Source organism: Alosa pseudoharengus, unplaced genomic scaffold, assembly GCF_046254945.1.
Source record: "Alosa pseudoharengus isolate Yale_2024_CS ecotype anadromous, Long Island Sound unplaced genomic scaffold, YU_APseudo_1.1 YU_APseudo_1.1_scf_7, whole genome shotgun sequence".
Classification (NCBI taxonomy): domain Eukaryota; kingdom Metazoa; phylum Chordata; class Actinopteri; order Clupeiformes; family Clupeidae; genus Alosa; species Alosa pseudoharengus.
In genome coordinates, this window is record NW_027468859.1 from 29,736,243 (window position 1) to 29,750,486 (window position 14,244).

Below are 14,244 nucleotides of genomic sequence, written 5' to 3' on the forward strand. Positions count from 1 at the left end.
GGCTACACCTGATTTTAAAAGGTGGAACATTTTCACCACACTGTAACGTGCACTGCATCATGTAGCCACTCTGCATCTTTTTATGTTTGCGTCCACATTAAATCCATTCCACTCACATTATCAGGATACAGTAGCCTAAAGTTTTATTTCGAACAATTACTTTGGTCTCACTCATTGGATCCAAATAACAGAAACAGTCATCTCCAAGTAATGGTAGGGTAAGTTAAGCTATAACAGAGACTTTCTAATGAGGAGACACAGCACTCAAAAAACCCTCCATAGAAATCATGGGGCTAGTTTGTAACGTGGCGTTACTACACATATCACACCCCTTCCTCAGCAAAACGTCGACATGTGAATACATTGAGCCAATCATATGGTGTGTTGTGAAGACATTGGCCAATCATGTGTTGTGATCTCGCCGCTGGAGCAAGACTGGTGTCGTGAAGCCTTGCGCACGCGCATTTCTGCCGAAATGGATGCCCAACAAGTGCCCAAAAAGCGTTGCCATATGGCCGCCGAGTGGAGGGACTTGCCTAAAAGGACTTTGGCTATAAGCACATAGCCAATTAAACATGACCAAGGAAAAAGTGAACGGGACACTTTTTGAAACTAGTTGTGTGAGCCTATCAGTGCTTTCTATTGAACACACTTTTAAAAATACCGCGATGATACAGAAAACCGTGATAATTTTGGTCACTATTTTCATACCGTTACATGATCCCTACTCTGCCTACCCCTACTAAAAAATGACAGACCGGTGAGCACAAATATCAATATTAAGTAGTACAAGTACTATTTGGTGTTTATTCAGAAAGGGAAAAAAAAGATTAAACATGACAAGGACAAAGAGTAAGAATAAGAGACATTGAAAAGGAATGTGCCAAAGAACAAAAACAACCATTCAACACTGGTGACTAGTAATGCATTACAGTTTCAAGATCCAAATGTCAAACTGCAAATCTGCAACAGTACATCAATATAAGAGCCAAAATCTGTTAAGATAATTAATGCTCAATGTCATTTAAAACAAAATAATACCTGCATAATTCTGTACAGAATTAGATTATTTTATGTGGTCACTTGCTCAATAATGCCTGACTTTGTATCAGACATCTCAAAAAAACTATTTTAACTATCAATGAAAATAGATATCTCCCAAGAATATTAAGGTGGCTTTCGGTTTCAACACTTTACAATCTCCAGTGAATGCCATCAGTGGTTTTAATATAATTTTTATGATTTAAAGGAAGAAAAACTTAGGAAACTACTTTCTGTAAACAAACCATCCCGTATTTGGGAACCAGCCTCACGCTGGTGTTTTGTAACGTAGCCATTTTCGCACTTCTCTCAGTGTTTCACTCTCCTCTCTGGCATCATGAGAGTCGGTAGGCGTGGTCGCCCCTATATACCTTGCTTTCCCACTTCACTGCTGGGGGTCTGAGTGAGGTCCTACAGTCTTTAAGGTGTGTTAGCGCAGTGCATTGCATCTGCAGCCTACATGCGGTCCTCAGGCACTCTGGACTGGACCTGGGGGAGAAGTAGAGTCTAGAGAGATACAGAGAAGGGGGGGGGGGGCGGGGGGGGCAGAGAAATAATAGGGGAGGGGATGTGCCCTTTTATTTTTTTAACAGGGTAATGGTTATTACTGTTCATTTAGTGATATGCAGCCTTCAGAAACTTCCTTGACTTCAAAAGAATTGCATTGTAATGTGTGTGTGTGTGTGTGTGTGTGTGTGTGTGTGTGTGTGTGTGTGTGTGTCTCACCTGTCTTGAGTGATGCTGTGTGTATCCTGCTCTCCTCCAGAGATTGAAATCTGCCTGGCTTCTCCAAGTTGGCATTATTCAGCATAATCCCGGGGAAATCCATCTCACACGTCATCACATTGATGGTGCCGCGGGTACCCTTCAGGTGCATGTTGATCCCATCCTGCAAAGGTAGAGGTCACAGGTTACAGGAGGGGATAAAACCACATCACTAACGGTTCTTAAAAAAGGCTTTACGAAACTTATTTCTCAGCTGGATTTAAATGAAAGGCGCTCTAACCAATGTTGGGTAACGGCACTTTTGTTGACGTTCAAACAAAACAGAGAGCTAGCTCGCTACTCACTCCCCCTCCCTCCCGTGCAATCAAAACTCTCCTAAACGCGCATTTTGATGGGATTGGCTGGAAGAGTTGGCTGTTATGTTTTTATGGTCCAGGCTGGACCAGGTTGTTTTTAGAGCCTGGGCTGTCCACAGAGACTGCATTTTTGTAGTTGTTGTGCTGAAAATAGCAGCATAAAAGTGCATAAGGCTTTACAGAACCCAGTAATCCCAACATTAAACCCTGAGATGCTAGCTGTGCGCTAGAGCCTTGTTAGCCCAGATATGGCTCACCACTCTGGGCATGGGAACGTCTAGCTTGGTCTCCTCTGGAGCTTGGACGGTGATGAGAGTCTGCCCCTGGAAGACCTGGATGTGGGATAGGTCTTCATGGGTCACATAGGCCACTGTGACATCAAGAGTTAAGGGAGAAAGCCAGGAGGTGGGCACATCAACAACAAGTATCGTGTTTCATACACTTCCACTAAGACTAAGACTAAGCACCCACTGCACTTCAATGAGGGGAACTTCAATGTTTTTTTTTGTCTAATGAAAAGTTTTGACAAACTAATCTGAACAATGCACATCATATTATTTCAAAGTCTGAACAAACCCTCTCCGTCCCTCCCGGTTTCTCTCCCTCTCCCTCACACACAGGTCTGTAAGGATATTGTGCGTTCTCTTTATCATCGGTCAGGGCAAAGAGTTGCTTGGCACAGTCTTTGATGAGGTTGTCCAGCGCCTCCTCCATGGTCCTCAGGCTCTGCACCTCCTCCTTCAGCCTGGTCCGAAACACAGTACTGAAGCTGCTGATGGGAGTGCTCCCCCTGCAGGACAAACAACACAAACACAGCAGAAAATATATATATATTTTTTTTTTTAAACTGCTGGGAGGAAGGGGATTCAGCCCACTGTAAAGAGAAGAAGAATCCATTGGGCAAGATTAGTCACATGACATTAAGAAGAACAAACTAGTGGTGGGACAAAATATCATATCAATACAGCAATATATCATACAACTTATTTTTTAGATATAGATACATCACCAAATACTGATATTTTTTAAAATATATATATAAAATTCTACAATTCATACTCTAAACAAACTTATCGGCCAATTTGAATTACTAGAGTCACTACTGCACTCGTTGTGGTGGCACTTATGAAAAGAATGAAGGTAGTAATCCTCTAAACACTATACAATTATTTTTCTATTTCTGAGAGGCACCAACCTAAAATTCTATGCACTTGGTACACCGTTTCATGTATACAAATATCACAATGCATCATACTGTAGATTAACCTTTTGCAATGTGTTGAATATTACAGCTCCACTGCATTGTGATATTACCATTATTGTGGGCAAAGTAACGATTTGTGAGTTCCTCATTGATTTCCACCCCCAGTAACACAATTGTCCAACCAAGGTTTACAAAGGTCTACAAAACTACTGGCATGCATCCATCCATAACCTAAGTCTGCAAGTGATGTCTCAAAACACAAACATTGGAGGGAATGTGTAAAAAAGGAAAAACACTTACACCCACTGGACTTTGTTGGTGGACTTCTTCTGGATCAAGCGGATTCCATTGAGCACGTTGGTGATGTCATAGACCCTGCGTTTGCGAGTGCCCAGTTTGAGTGCAGCCTCCTTGAGGTCAAGAACTCCGTCGGGGGCCTCGCTCAGCAGACGCATGAAAAGGTGTGTCAGTCGCCCTAGCGACACATCACAACGCCCCATTTCCCTCTCTAAACAACAAGCACAGTTTTGCATTTCAAACATCAAGCAAAGCGAGCATTCTAATAGGTCATTCTACAGGATTTGAGCGGTCTTGAATGCAGCCCCAAAACTCTCTTCCACTGACTGGCATTGTATTACAATGAAGCATGTTGACAGCGATGTCAATGAACAGGAAACTGGTTTGCCAACTTCAAGCAAGCTAGTGCACAGAGCCCATAGAGTTAGTGTTAATAGGATCGCATGCTAACTTGAGTAGATATCTGGGAATCATAGAGCACAGGAGTTTTGACATTAAATCAAAATGGTTGTTTCCTCATATTCAGTTGTAGTTTAATGTTTTAAACTAGAAAAATCCCATAGTGAACCTTTAAGCAATTTTATCATGCTTGAGGCCTATAGAAGAGTAATATTTGATTTCTCAGCAGTTCTCTAACCATAATCAAAATGAAATGAGACATAACAGTCTATGCAAGCCTATGCAGTGGACAGATCTCTTAACTCACCTTTTGGGGCATCAGCATCTGTCTGTGGCTTTGGGACTTTGACATTGCTGTGTTGGTGCCATGCAAAACAAAGACAAAAGTCATAAAAGACATAACTTAAACACATTCCAACAATACTCACATTCCAACAATACTCAGACACCCTCTCTACAGATGAGACAGAACCTCAAACCCTCTGACCATCTCAACCTCACTGTTCCTGAGTTTGGCAAGTACCATTTACTGTCCCAGCTGCAAGCACACCTGACTGAAATCAGTGTAATTTCGGACTCTTGATTAGCTAAATCAGGCCTTTTCAGCTAGTAATCACCTGGGTTTTCCATCCAATATTTGAGCATTTAGGGAAAATTTAAAATAAGAAAGAAAATGACAGTTAACTGTGACCAACCAACCTTTCTTGAGAGGTCTGGGGTTTTTGCACGTCCTCCACTCCGTTCTCCTGAATCAATCCCTCTTCTTCCTCCTCCTCCTCCTCATATTCAACCTCTTCATCATCGTCGTCGTCGACATCATCATCCGTATCAATCTGGATAATTTAAGAGTGCATAAAAGGAGAGGACATATTCAATATAATATCGACTGCAACAGAGACAGATCAGCGTAGCCTACATCAAACTCCCTGCACTCCCTAGAGTGCCCAAAAGAGCGCCCTGGTACCAACGCTAACCAAATTAGTATCACATCTCATTTTCGCTTTTAACATTCGTTCTTGCGAGGTTAACCTTTGGGTGTAAGCGAGAGACTATTTGCGAGAGCTATGAAGTCGTGAACTTTTGGTTCTTAGTGTCAACGTTAACTTTACCGGTGCAAGCGAGAAACCACCTTCCTCCTGTTCGCCCTCGGAAGACTCGCTGGCCCCCAATGGTCCGTCTAAGTACGGCGGCAGTGGAATAGCATCTTCGCTTATCCCCTGTGGCGTGATGTGGTCTGCCAGAAAATGGTCTTCACAAATTTCATTTAACTCGGATGGGTCCCTGTCCGTTTCTCTCAACGCAGCAAGCCACACTTTCACTCTACCTGGATCCTGAGGAAAACTAAAAAACCTTTTGTTGGTTGTTCCGGTGTCTTTCCCTATGTCCTTTCTATTTGGACACCCTTGAACCACGCATTTTACCATATTTGCGACGCATTTGTTTACAAACTTCTCAAAGCGTATGGGATACTTGAATACTTCAAACTCATGATACAGCCAACGTGACCCTGGGTGGCCACCACAAGCAGGAAAATAAGATCATGTGGGCACAGGCCATCCAATGAAATTACGCAATGAAGGCGGATATGTTTCTCTCTGTCCTCAATACTTGTGGAGCACTCGAAGCGAATGCTAGGCACTGCTCCCTGTAGGATGGGAGCTACAGTCACAGAACAACGCCGTCTTTTTAGCGGTCTTCAATTATTTAGTTCTTTCTAATTTGTATTTTATTAGTTTTCATAATACAAAAAATGGCCTAGGCTAGGATTCATTCTGCATGAGAGATCCCTGTCTAACCTGGTTTAGGTAAATTTCAGGAGAATGATAGGCCTATCAGGCTAAATATTCAGGTAATACGCTTAATAACTTTTCACCATCAGCTATGGGGTAAGATGATGGCCTGTCAAAAGTGAGAAAAACAGTAATCATCATGTCCATGAACCCCAAACTAGACTTTTAGTTACTTACAATTGCTGAACATCTGAACACCTCACAGGGTTTCAAGTGGGCATGAAATTACACCCATAGTTGAACTAGCTATAACCAATAACGGCAAATAAAATAAGCATAACTAATCGCTCTATACTATTAGAAGAAAACTCCCTCTCTCTACTTATGTGTTAGGCTACATTTTTATTTTTAACAAACCTAATGCACGCAAGCCTACAACCAACAACCAATAATTGTTTTCCACCAAAATAATAGTCTGATAAGAAATCAACATAGAGAGAAACGTTACAAAAATTGATAGACTCAGTAGTTGCACACACTGGAAAATGGGCTGATGCTCAAGATTGAAGCTACAGGCGCAGCTTCAGCTGCCGCGCGGTGACGCTCTAGCATCACTAGTGTTGCCCAACAACACAGAGCCAAAGCAGACACAGCGGCGGCGGCGGCGGTGGATGTGAGAGGGGCGTTCTATGAGAAGGCAGTGAAAGCCTTCCTTCGCTCTGACAGACAGGCATTAGAGGGGGTTGCACAAGGATCCACCAGACACTGGCAGAACCATGGCCACTGAAACCATATCTGCATGCACTGGATCAAGTCTACTGCAGCCCATAAGCGAGATTATCGACCTTCCGTTAGACCAGGTAGGCTAAATACAAGGTGGACGAAAAGGCTTATTATTTTCTTTTTTAATTGAAAGGCTATTTTGGATATTCGCTCAATATCATGTTAACCCATAGCCTACCAGTCAGTAGGCTGATTGAATGCAAGTCCATGGTGAATTGGGTTTTCAATAGGCTACAGCTGTTTGAAGAAAGGATAAATGTAACGTTCGCGTGCTGTCCCTCATTGCACACTGTTCAATATTCCTCACTGCACACTGTTTAAGATTATTGCCTTTTTCACCATGTTTAATCACTGGCAAAACGACTGCAAGCCGCAAAAATATATTTGGTGGAGCTGCTCTCCGTTGTGAAAAGAATGCCCAAATATGGGCGAATCGCTCAGAAAAGCATGCCAAAGATAGCACTGTTTTTACGAACATCGTAATTTACAACAAAGCATTAATCAAGCCCTATCTCTTGATGATTTCTTCTTAAATGCTATTTCTCATTGTCCTTCGAAAAATTGCCATGTCGTATGGGTAAAACAACAATGTATTCATACAAGGTGGTTGCTACATGCAATAACCACGTATTGCCCATTTTTGCTCTTATTTCGATGGAAGCAAAGTTACATTTTATCATTCAATCCCCATTGTGTCGGGGCGTGTGTGCTAGTGGGCTGCACTGTAAGATGCTGGAGCGCAACCGGAATACACTATGCGATTGTGCAATCGACAGGCATGCAGATCACTCCTCATGATGTAATCTCGTCCAATGTAGCTAAAAGCGTCTGAATAGCAGGAACATAAACAGAACGAACCCCTGTCGACAGCATGGCTTAGAAAAATAAAGGCAACACAATTGCAAGGCCAGACCTGCAGTGATTCCATGTTTCTGGTGAAATGGACAACTCAAGTATTCTGGCCTTTCTGTGTTCATGTACCGATATTGGCTGGCGGCGTATGCATTTGAGTGTGTCTGAGGGGTAGAGAAAGCATTCTCTGCTTTTCCCCTTAGAAGCTTACCTCTTGTCATAAAAAAGCCTCATCAAAGTAGGTGAGGTGCATTCATTGCTATCAGACAGGGAGACAGAAGCCTGTATGAGTATGGTCAATTTTACCACCTGTCCTTGTCCTTGAGCAGCTTTCACTCTTTTGTCTTCCTTGCAATAATGCATAAAACCTTGGAGATTCAACCTTGACTCTAAGTGCTATAATGAACAAACGTGAGGATGGAGGCTCTCCCTGAGGGTCACGCCTCAGGCCATCTCAGGAATGGGAAGGCTGCCCATTACTGGCAAGATCAACCTCCTTCTGATTGCCTCCCAGTCATAATATGATAATTCAGGTTCAGAATTAATCAGCAAAACGTATTACCAGTTGTAATTGCATTCATCCTGTGTGCAGTTAATAGCTGATGGTTATGTTGCCTCTGGTCATTGGTGTGTCCATGTGAAGTACAGTACAGTGGCACCAAGAGTTTGTTTGCCTCAGTTTATGCAAGATATGATGTTGACCTGTCTTATTGTGAATGTTCAGCATGAGAACTACCAGGTTTTTTGTATAGCATAGCTTATGCTAAACATTGTGTGTTACACCTGATTTCAACGCCGTCTGCATCTCAGCTTTCATCGTAATCTCCCATGTAAAATAAGCATTCGCTGTAATATAATTTCCCCCATGACTCACATTAAGTGTCATGCGATAGGCCTACTGACTACAACTGATCCACAGCGCTGCCGAATGTCTCATCCAGGCCTGGCAAGCGAAGCCCCGGATGAATAAGTCAGGTAGACTGAACCGACAGACGAGTGGAGCTGTAACTGGAGCCTGTGGCTTGAGTTGAAGGCTACTGTCTCTCTCAGAGCCACTGGGTTCTAGTTACAGGTCCCAAGCTTCAGGTCCTTTCTGTGTGTGTGTGTGTGTCTCCGTGTGTGTGTGTGTGTGTGTGTGTGTGTGATAGAGACAGAAAGGGGGGAAGTGAAAGTGTCCTGAATGGCTTTTTAAAGTTAAGCTGCTGTAAGTGACCGTGTTTAGTGTTTGGTGACCTGGCCTGGTTTAGGTCACCAGATATCCTCTGATGGCCCCTTTGACAGTGATTTAGAATGACTTTAACTTCTTTTCATGTAGAGCATCTTGGCATCAGGAGGTGTCTTTCCACAGCTTTGTGTCTTTCCACAGCCTTGTTTGTTGTTTTAGGGTCAGCATGGATTTGGCCTGACTGGTTCGATCCAACTACTCAATCTCACTAGAAATGTAAAAATAAACTATCATGTTGAAATGAATGACAGAACAGCATTTCTAACTTTGCTGTGGACAAAAGCGTCTGCTAAATATCATAGCCATAACCGAAGCCGTGACATTGGTCATCTGTCAACGTAAAGACAAACAAGACATTTTGGTGTAGGACATAGAGGTTTTTTTTTAAAGCATACCTGAACCAAGTCTTGTCAAATCAAATCAAGTCAAGTTTTGTCTAGCCTGTTGCCTCTTGTACCACTGATGCTGCATGTGTGGGTTTCGTAATGAAAATGTATATGAAGTGTTTAATGTTGCTAGGGATGTAACGGTATGAAAATTTAACCTCACGGTTATAGTGACCAAAATTATCACGGTTTTCGGTATTATCACGGTATTTCTAAAAGTGTGTTCAATATGTTCAGAAAACACTGATAGGCCTACACAAGCTGAAATAGTTTCAAAGAATGTCCCATACACTTTTTTCTTCATGTTTAATTGGTTATGTGCTTATAGCTTAACTTACCCTACCATAACTTGGAGTTTGCTATTTCTGTTATTTGAATGCAATGAGTGAGACCAAAGTGAGCGTTCAAAATAAAACTTTAGGCTACTGTATTCTCCTGATAACGTGAGTGGAATGGATTTAATGTGGACGTGAACATAAAAAGACGCAGAGTCCGCCTTTTAAAATCAGGTGTAGCCTAATCCGAATCGTAGTTAAAACCATCAATTAAACAACAGAATCAGTAGGGTGCCAGTTTTGTTTCATTGTACCAGGCCTACTGTATGTCAAAAGCAGGCTTGGATAAGCTGGGAAGGATTAAACACATGGTTTCCACACCGCGGTAATCAACCGTGATAATCATGATATTTGAAATGAAAACGGTAATTGTTATCGTCAACATTTTTATCGCGGTTTACCATTATACCGGTAATCGTTACATCCCTAAATGTTGCCCAGTGTGAGCTTATTTCGTAAGGAGCTCCATAACAGGGGGTCCCTGGCTCTGAGAAGTGGTTTGGTATTGACACGGAAAATTCGGCACTCCTGTGTGAACCAGTCAACAGAGGCCAGCGTCTCCACTGTAGCAACCATATATCAGCCTTTGTGTTGCTTCTGTATGTCTTATGCTGAGTGTCTTCAGCTCTCATCGTCCTGTAGTGTTTATTGTAGTAGTATTAATTCTTACCTAAGGTCTCCTTTGTGATGTAGCTTGGATGTTAATCCTCATCCTCATTCACAAGTCACTTTAGATAATATAAAATAGTGTCTGATTGTGGTGTGTGTGTGTGTGTCTGTGTGTGTGTGTGTGTGTTTGTGGGGGTACGTGGGGGTCAGTATTTCTGTGTGTTTGTTTTCCTGTCTATGTGTGAGTGGTGAGTGTGTGTGACGGCTTGGAGAATGACATCACATCATGCTGCTTGGAAAACACAAATAGACATTTGAATGTGGAGACACAGCACTACATAAAAGGACAGAGCATAGACACAGACACAGCTGGCTCGGGATCTGAACTCCAGCGGTGTTTCTGCGGTGCCTCTTCGATATGTAGCCTTGCCATCAAGTCTTCAGATTAAAATCTTGGCATCTGTTTAAAGGGAAAAGGTTGGCTCCAGTCTGACTTACACCACTTCCTGTTTGATACCCCAGCAAAGGGCGTGGGACTCTAGTCCTTGCAGAGATTTAAGGATGCTCCTCTGCCCCTCTAGAATGAGTAGCATTTAGCCCTCAGAGGAGGACACCATTTATCCAATTTATCCTATAGTCCATCCGGAGATGAGCCAGAGGAAACTTGTAAGGGGCTTTTACCCGTCTGTGTAAGATTGCTGAAGTACTGTTGGTGACCAGATAGCAAGCGTTGTCAGAATAGCATGCAAATTCCTACATGAACAATTTATCCTTTCAAAGTTTTGCTTTTTGAGTTTGGACCAAATTACCATCAAGCCTGTCAGACTAAGGGATGGTGGAAGTCATAAGTCATTTAAACTATTGCCATTTTATGCTATTATGTACTATCACCTTGTGTGTTTTATGTTTTATTTTTTATTCTTTACTTTTTAAACTATTCTTTCTTTGACTATTGCCTTTCTATTCCCTGTGTGTCATTGCTGGCTAAGTTGACCCCTGAACTGTGTGTTTGTCATCTTCATTTGCCTGTGAATGTGGCAGTCAGCGTGGTGCACAGGCCCTGACCTTTCTGTGTAACAGATGTGTTCCTATGGTGGCTGCACACACTGGCCTGTAATCAGTTCCAAGCTCATTGGGCGTGTGTTACATTAAGTGTCTGCTCACACAGCTCATTATTGCCCAGTGACTTCAGTCATGAGGGTAGATCGTGGCTTTGAAGGCTGGGGTTGACAGTCAAAGTTACAATTTTGGGAGATTCTCTCCTTTCTCATTTATAGCCATATTCTACTAGCCTGGTGTTACCATCATACATACTTCCGGCCAAAATTTGATTTCAGCCTCGCACGTAGTCTGGCCCAACCTACAGTATACGGCTCGCGTGCGGCCGCGCCAATCAGCGAACAGTTGAGTGATGACGCGGAACTTGCCTGCCGAGTTGCTTGTAGTCCAGCGAAGCTTGTAGTTCAACAGCACAGCAACAATGGCGACGGAGGAAGAGACGCTAGAAGCTATAGAGTGGCGAAGTCCCGCCCCTTCTACTTTCGGTCCATGGGACCTATCTTTCAAAAAATTATGAAGAGGAGTTAATGGAGAGATAACAATTATTTTTTGGTCCAGTTTGAATTGTGCCACGAATTTCACATATGATGTGTGTGAATTTAAAAGATAATTTTTCACGTCAAGAAAGTACTGTTGTTCGATAGACTTCAAAAGTTATGTTGGTTTTGTGCGAATCCACTCAGTGGACTACATCTCTAGTCTCGAACGATGTACGTCACCAACGTAATGAAACGATAAGAGCTGTTATTAAGGGATAACGGCCGCCGAGGTGTCCTGTTATACGGAATTAATGGACGAGGGCGAGGGGCAAAAAAAAGTTGCCTCCGCCCAAGTCCATTAATTCCGTATAACTGGACACACCTCGAAGGCCGTTATCCCGCTTATCATCCGGTTGCCACTGTAAACACTGTAAACATGCGGTTCTGTTTAAAAAGAAGCTCACTAGTTCAGCTTGTTGTACAACTTTAGCATGGACAGTTAGCTTGTTTACAGTTGATTCCATTGTTGGGAAGCCTGCAACCAAAGATTCTAGAGCGCTGCAACCGTCGTCCTACTATGGTTGTTATAGTTACCATTCATAAGCATTGATATGGAACGGTGTCCTGTTATTCAGAATTAAAGGCCACCCGCCAGCCAATTAGAAAAGAGTATTTCTTCTCTCCGGGTGATAACAGTATGTAATGTACAGTCTATGGACGAATACAACTTACCTGATGTGTTTAATCCTCTGACTCATGGTATTTTCTTCGGCAAGGAAAACCCAATTAAGACCTGTTGCTGGTATGCTTGTACAATGTAGTGTGGCTGTGAATGAGCTAACGTCACTAGCGCGACTGATGGGTTTGTAGTCGTTGGAATTACGATCTTTCACAATGTTGTAATTCAATAGTTACGAAACAAACTGCAAATGTCTTTACATGAAAAATTGTCTTTAAAATTGACAAACATCATATGGGTAATTCAAGGCACAAGTCAACCGGGACCAGAAAATAATTTATTTTTCGCCATAGACTGCCGTTCAAATTTTTTTGAAAGATAGGTCCCATGGAGGCAAACGGAAGGGGCGGGACTTACCCACTCTATCCGCGAAGTTGCCGCAACTCTCGAGGCCATCACGCAATTAAAGCAGGAGCAAGAGGCTTGTCTTGTCAATTTTATAAATGGCAAGGACGTTGTAGCTCTCCTTCCAACTGGCTTTGGGAAAAGTTTGATTTATCAGATGGTGATAACTAAACCTAAACGCACAAGTGTACTACATGCATCACTACTTTTCATGTTTTCAAATAAACGTTTGCCGCTCGTTATTCTCCCCCCTACTCTTAAATTACCTTTACAAAATCAATGCGGCATAGGCCTACTTAAGGAATGGAATGTTAGCTACCAGCTAGCCTACCGAGCGGGGCTCAAGGCGAGGCGGTGTGTCTTGACGTGAGCTAGCCGGTTACCGAGCGGGGCTCAAGGCAAGGCTGCTGTGATTATGCTTGACTGGGACTAGCGGTTACCGAGCTGGGCTCAAGGTAAACCGCTCCGTGTTTGTGTTTGACAGAGGCTAGCCTGTGGCTGAGCTGGGCTCCAGGTGAGGCTACCGTGCTTGGAGACAGTAGCTAACGTTAGCCAGTCACCGAGCATGGCTCAAGGTGAGGCTGCGTTGTTTTATTCCGAACAACTGTTAGTTTAACTGAGCAAGCTCCAGGTTAAATAACACGTAGGTTGTCAGTACAATCAAACTTATCCAAGAGTGAAGTCTGAACAGGCCGTGTAGGACGAAGTAAGCTCCGTAGCTCCGATGAAGTCACCGGGCTGTGTAGAACAACAATTGTATGATAAGCGGCGAGAAGAGATAAGAGGAAAACTGGTGTGTGACAAGAGCTGATATAATCTCGGTGACATGACGCTTTTGGTATACAACTCTCGGTCTGTGGCTGGCGCAAGTTAGGGATATATCCACTACAAAGAGACTGCCCTGGCGGTCAGGTAGCCTACATACTAGCCAGCGGTCTGTTTACTACTGAGAAGCAGAAGTGGGAAGCAGACATAGACAGTAAAAGATATGGACAGAGTCATCACGTAGACGTCAATCGAGGCGGGTGAAGCAAATTTCAACCGTTTCCTGTTGGTCGACGAGGCTTTCTGCGCAGGCTCAGGGGACGTAAATGTAACGTAGGCACGTAGGCACGTAGGCACGTAGTCTGACTTGTGTAACTCTTGTGATAGCTGCACCGAGAGATTGGGTATGTAGCCACTTACTTCGTTACCACCATGTCTACATTACTGTTCTAAATGTCCTAGTTGTTCGTAGATAAATGTGATTTAATATAAACAGCACTTGCCACATTTATAGCCTAGGCTACTGTCAATCCATCAAAACTTTGCTGAAATGTTGTGCTCCGATGCTTTCGTTCTTATCCAGAGAATACGGTTATTTTGCTCCTGTGTGACGCTTTCACCCGCTCTGGCTGTATGCTTATTACGTCAATTTAGCATTGATTTCGGAAAAAAGTTTATTACTCAGTCTGTAAGTCAGTTACGAGGTTATGACGCCAATCACACAATGTTGTATTACTCTCATATAAAGGCTTAAAACGCTTCAGCTGTAACGTTATTTGATGTCAAAGTGTCGCCAAAATTGAATGGGCTTCAATGGGGATGGCTAGGTGAACTGGTCTACTATTTAGCCTCAGATCCGCCATAGTGTCTACGCTCTCCGAACGTTCGCCTGCCCCCTTCAGTAGGAGTTAAGT

General features: G+C 43.0%; 2 protein-coding genes across 2 annotated transcripts in view; one reads left to right on the forward strand and one right to left on the reverse strand.

The window, feature by feature from the left end:
• Positions 1-773: 773 nt before the first annotated feature.
• e2f6 (E2F transcription factor 6) lies at positions 774-5,566 on the reverse strand. The gene is made up of 8 exons (XM_076272747.1): positions 5,133-5,566; positions 4,723-4,856; positions 4,331-4,377; positions 3,628-3,835; positions 2,758-2,913; positions 2,381-2,495; positions 1,768-1,930; positions 774-1,548 (listed from the first exon to the last, which is right to left on the reverse strand). The coding sequence occupies exons 1-8, from the start codon at positions 5,445-5,447 to the stop codon at positions 1,511-1,513; spliced, it is 1,176 nt and encodes a 391-aa protein (XP_076128862.1). The 5' UTR covers positions 5,448-5,566; the 3' UTR covers positions 774-1,510.
• A 939-nt stretch (positions 5,567-6,505) lies between these two features.
• The window catches only part of mboat2b (membrane bound O-acyltransferase domain containing 2b), a 52,509-nt gene continuing 44,770 nt past the window's right edge, over positions 6,506-14,244 (forward strand). Inside the window, exon 1 of the mRNA XM_076272575.1 lies at positions 6,506-6,613. Coding sequence (XP_076128690.1) covers positions 6,530-6,613 — 84 coding nt within the window. The 5' untranslated portion in view covers positions 6,506-6,529. The remainder of the gene's footprint in view (positions 6,614-14,244) is intronic.

Coding starts and splice junctions, on each gene's coding strand:
- e2f6 (XM_076272747.1), bottom strand. CDS start 5,447: ATGGTAAAATGCGTGGTTCAAGGGTGTCCAAATAGAAAGGACATAGGG. Junction 4,378..4,722: donor CCCCAGACCTCTCAAGAAAG/GTTGGTTGGTCA, acceptor GCACCAACACAG/CAATGTCAAAGTCCCAAAGC. Junction 1,549..1,767: donor CACAGCATCACTCAAGACAG/GTGAGACACACA, acceptor GTATCTCTCTAG/ACTCTACTTCTCCCCCAGGT.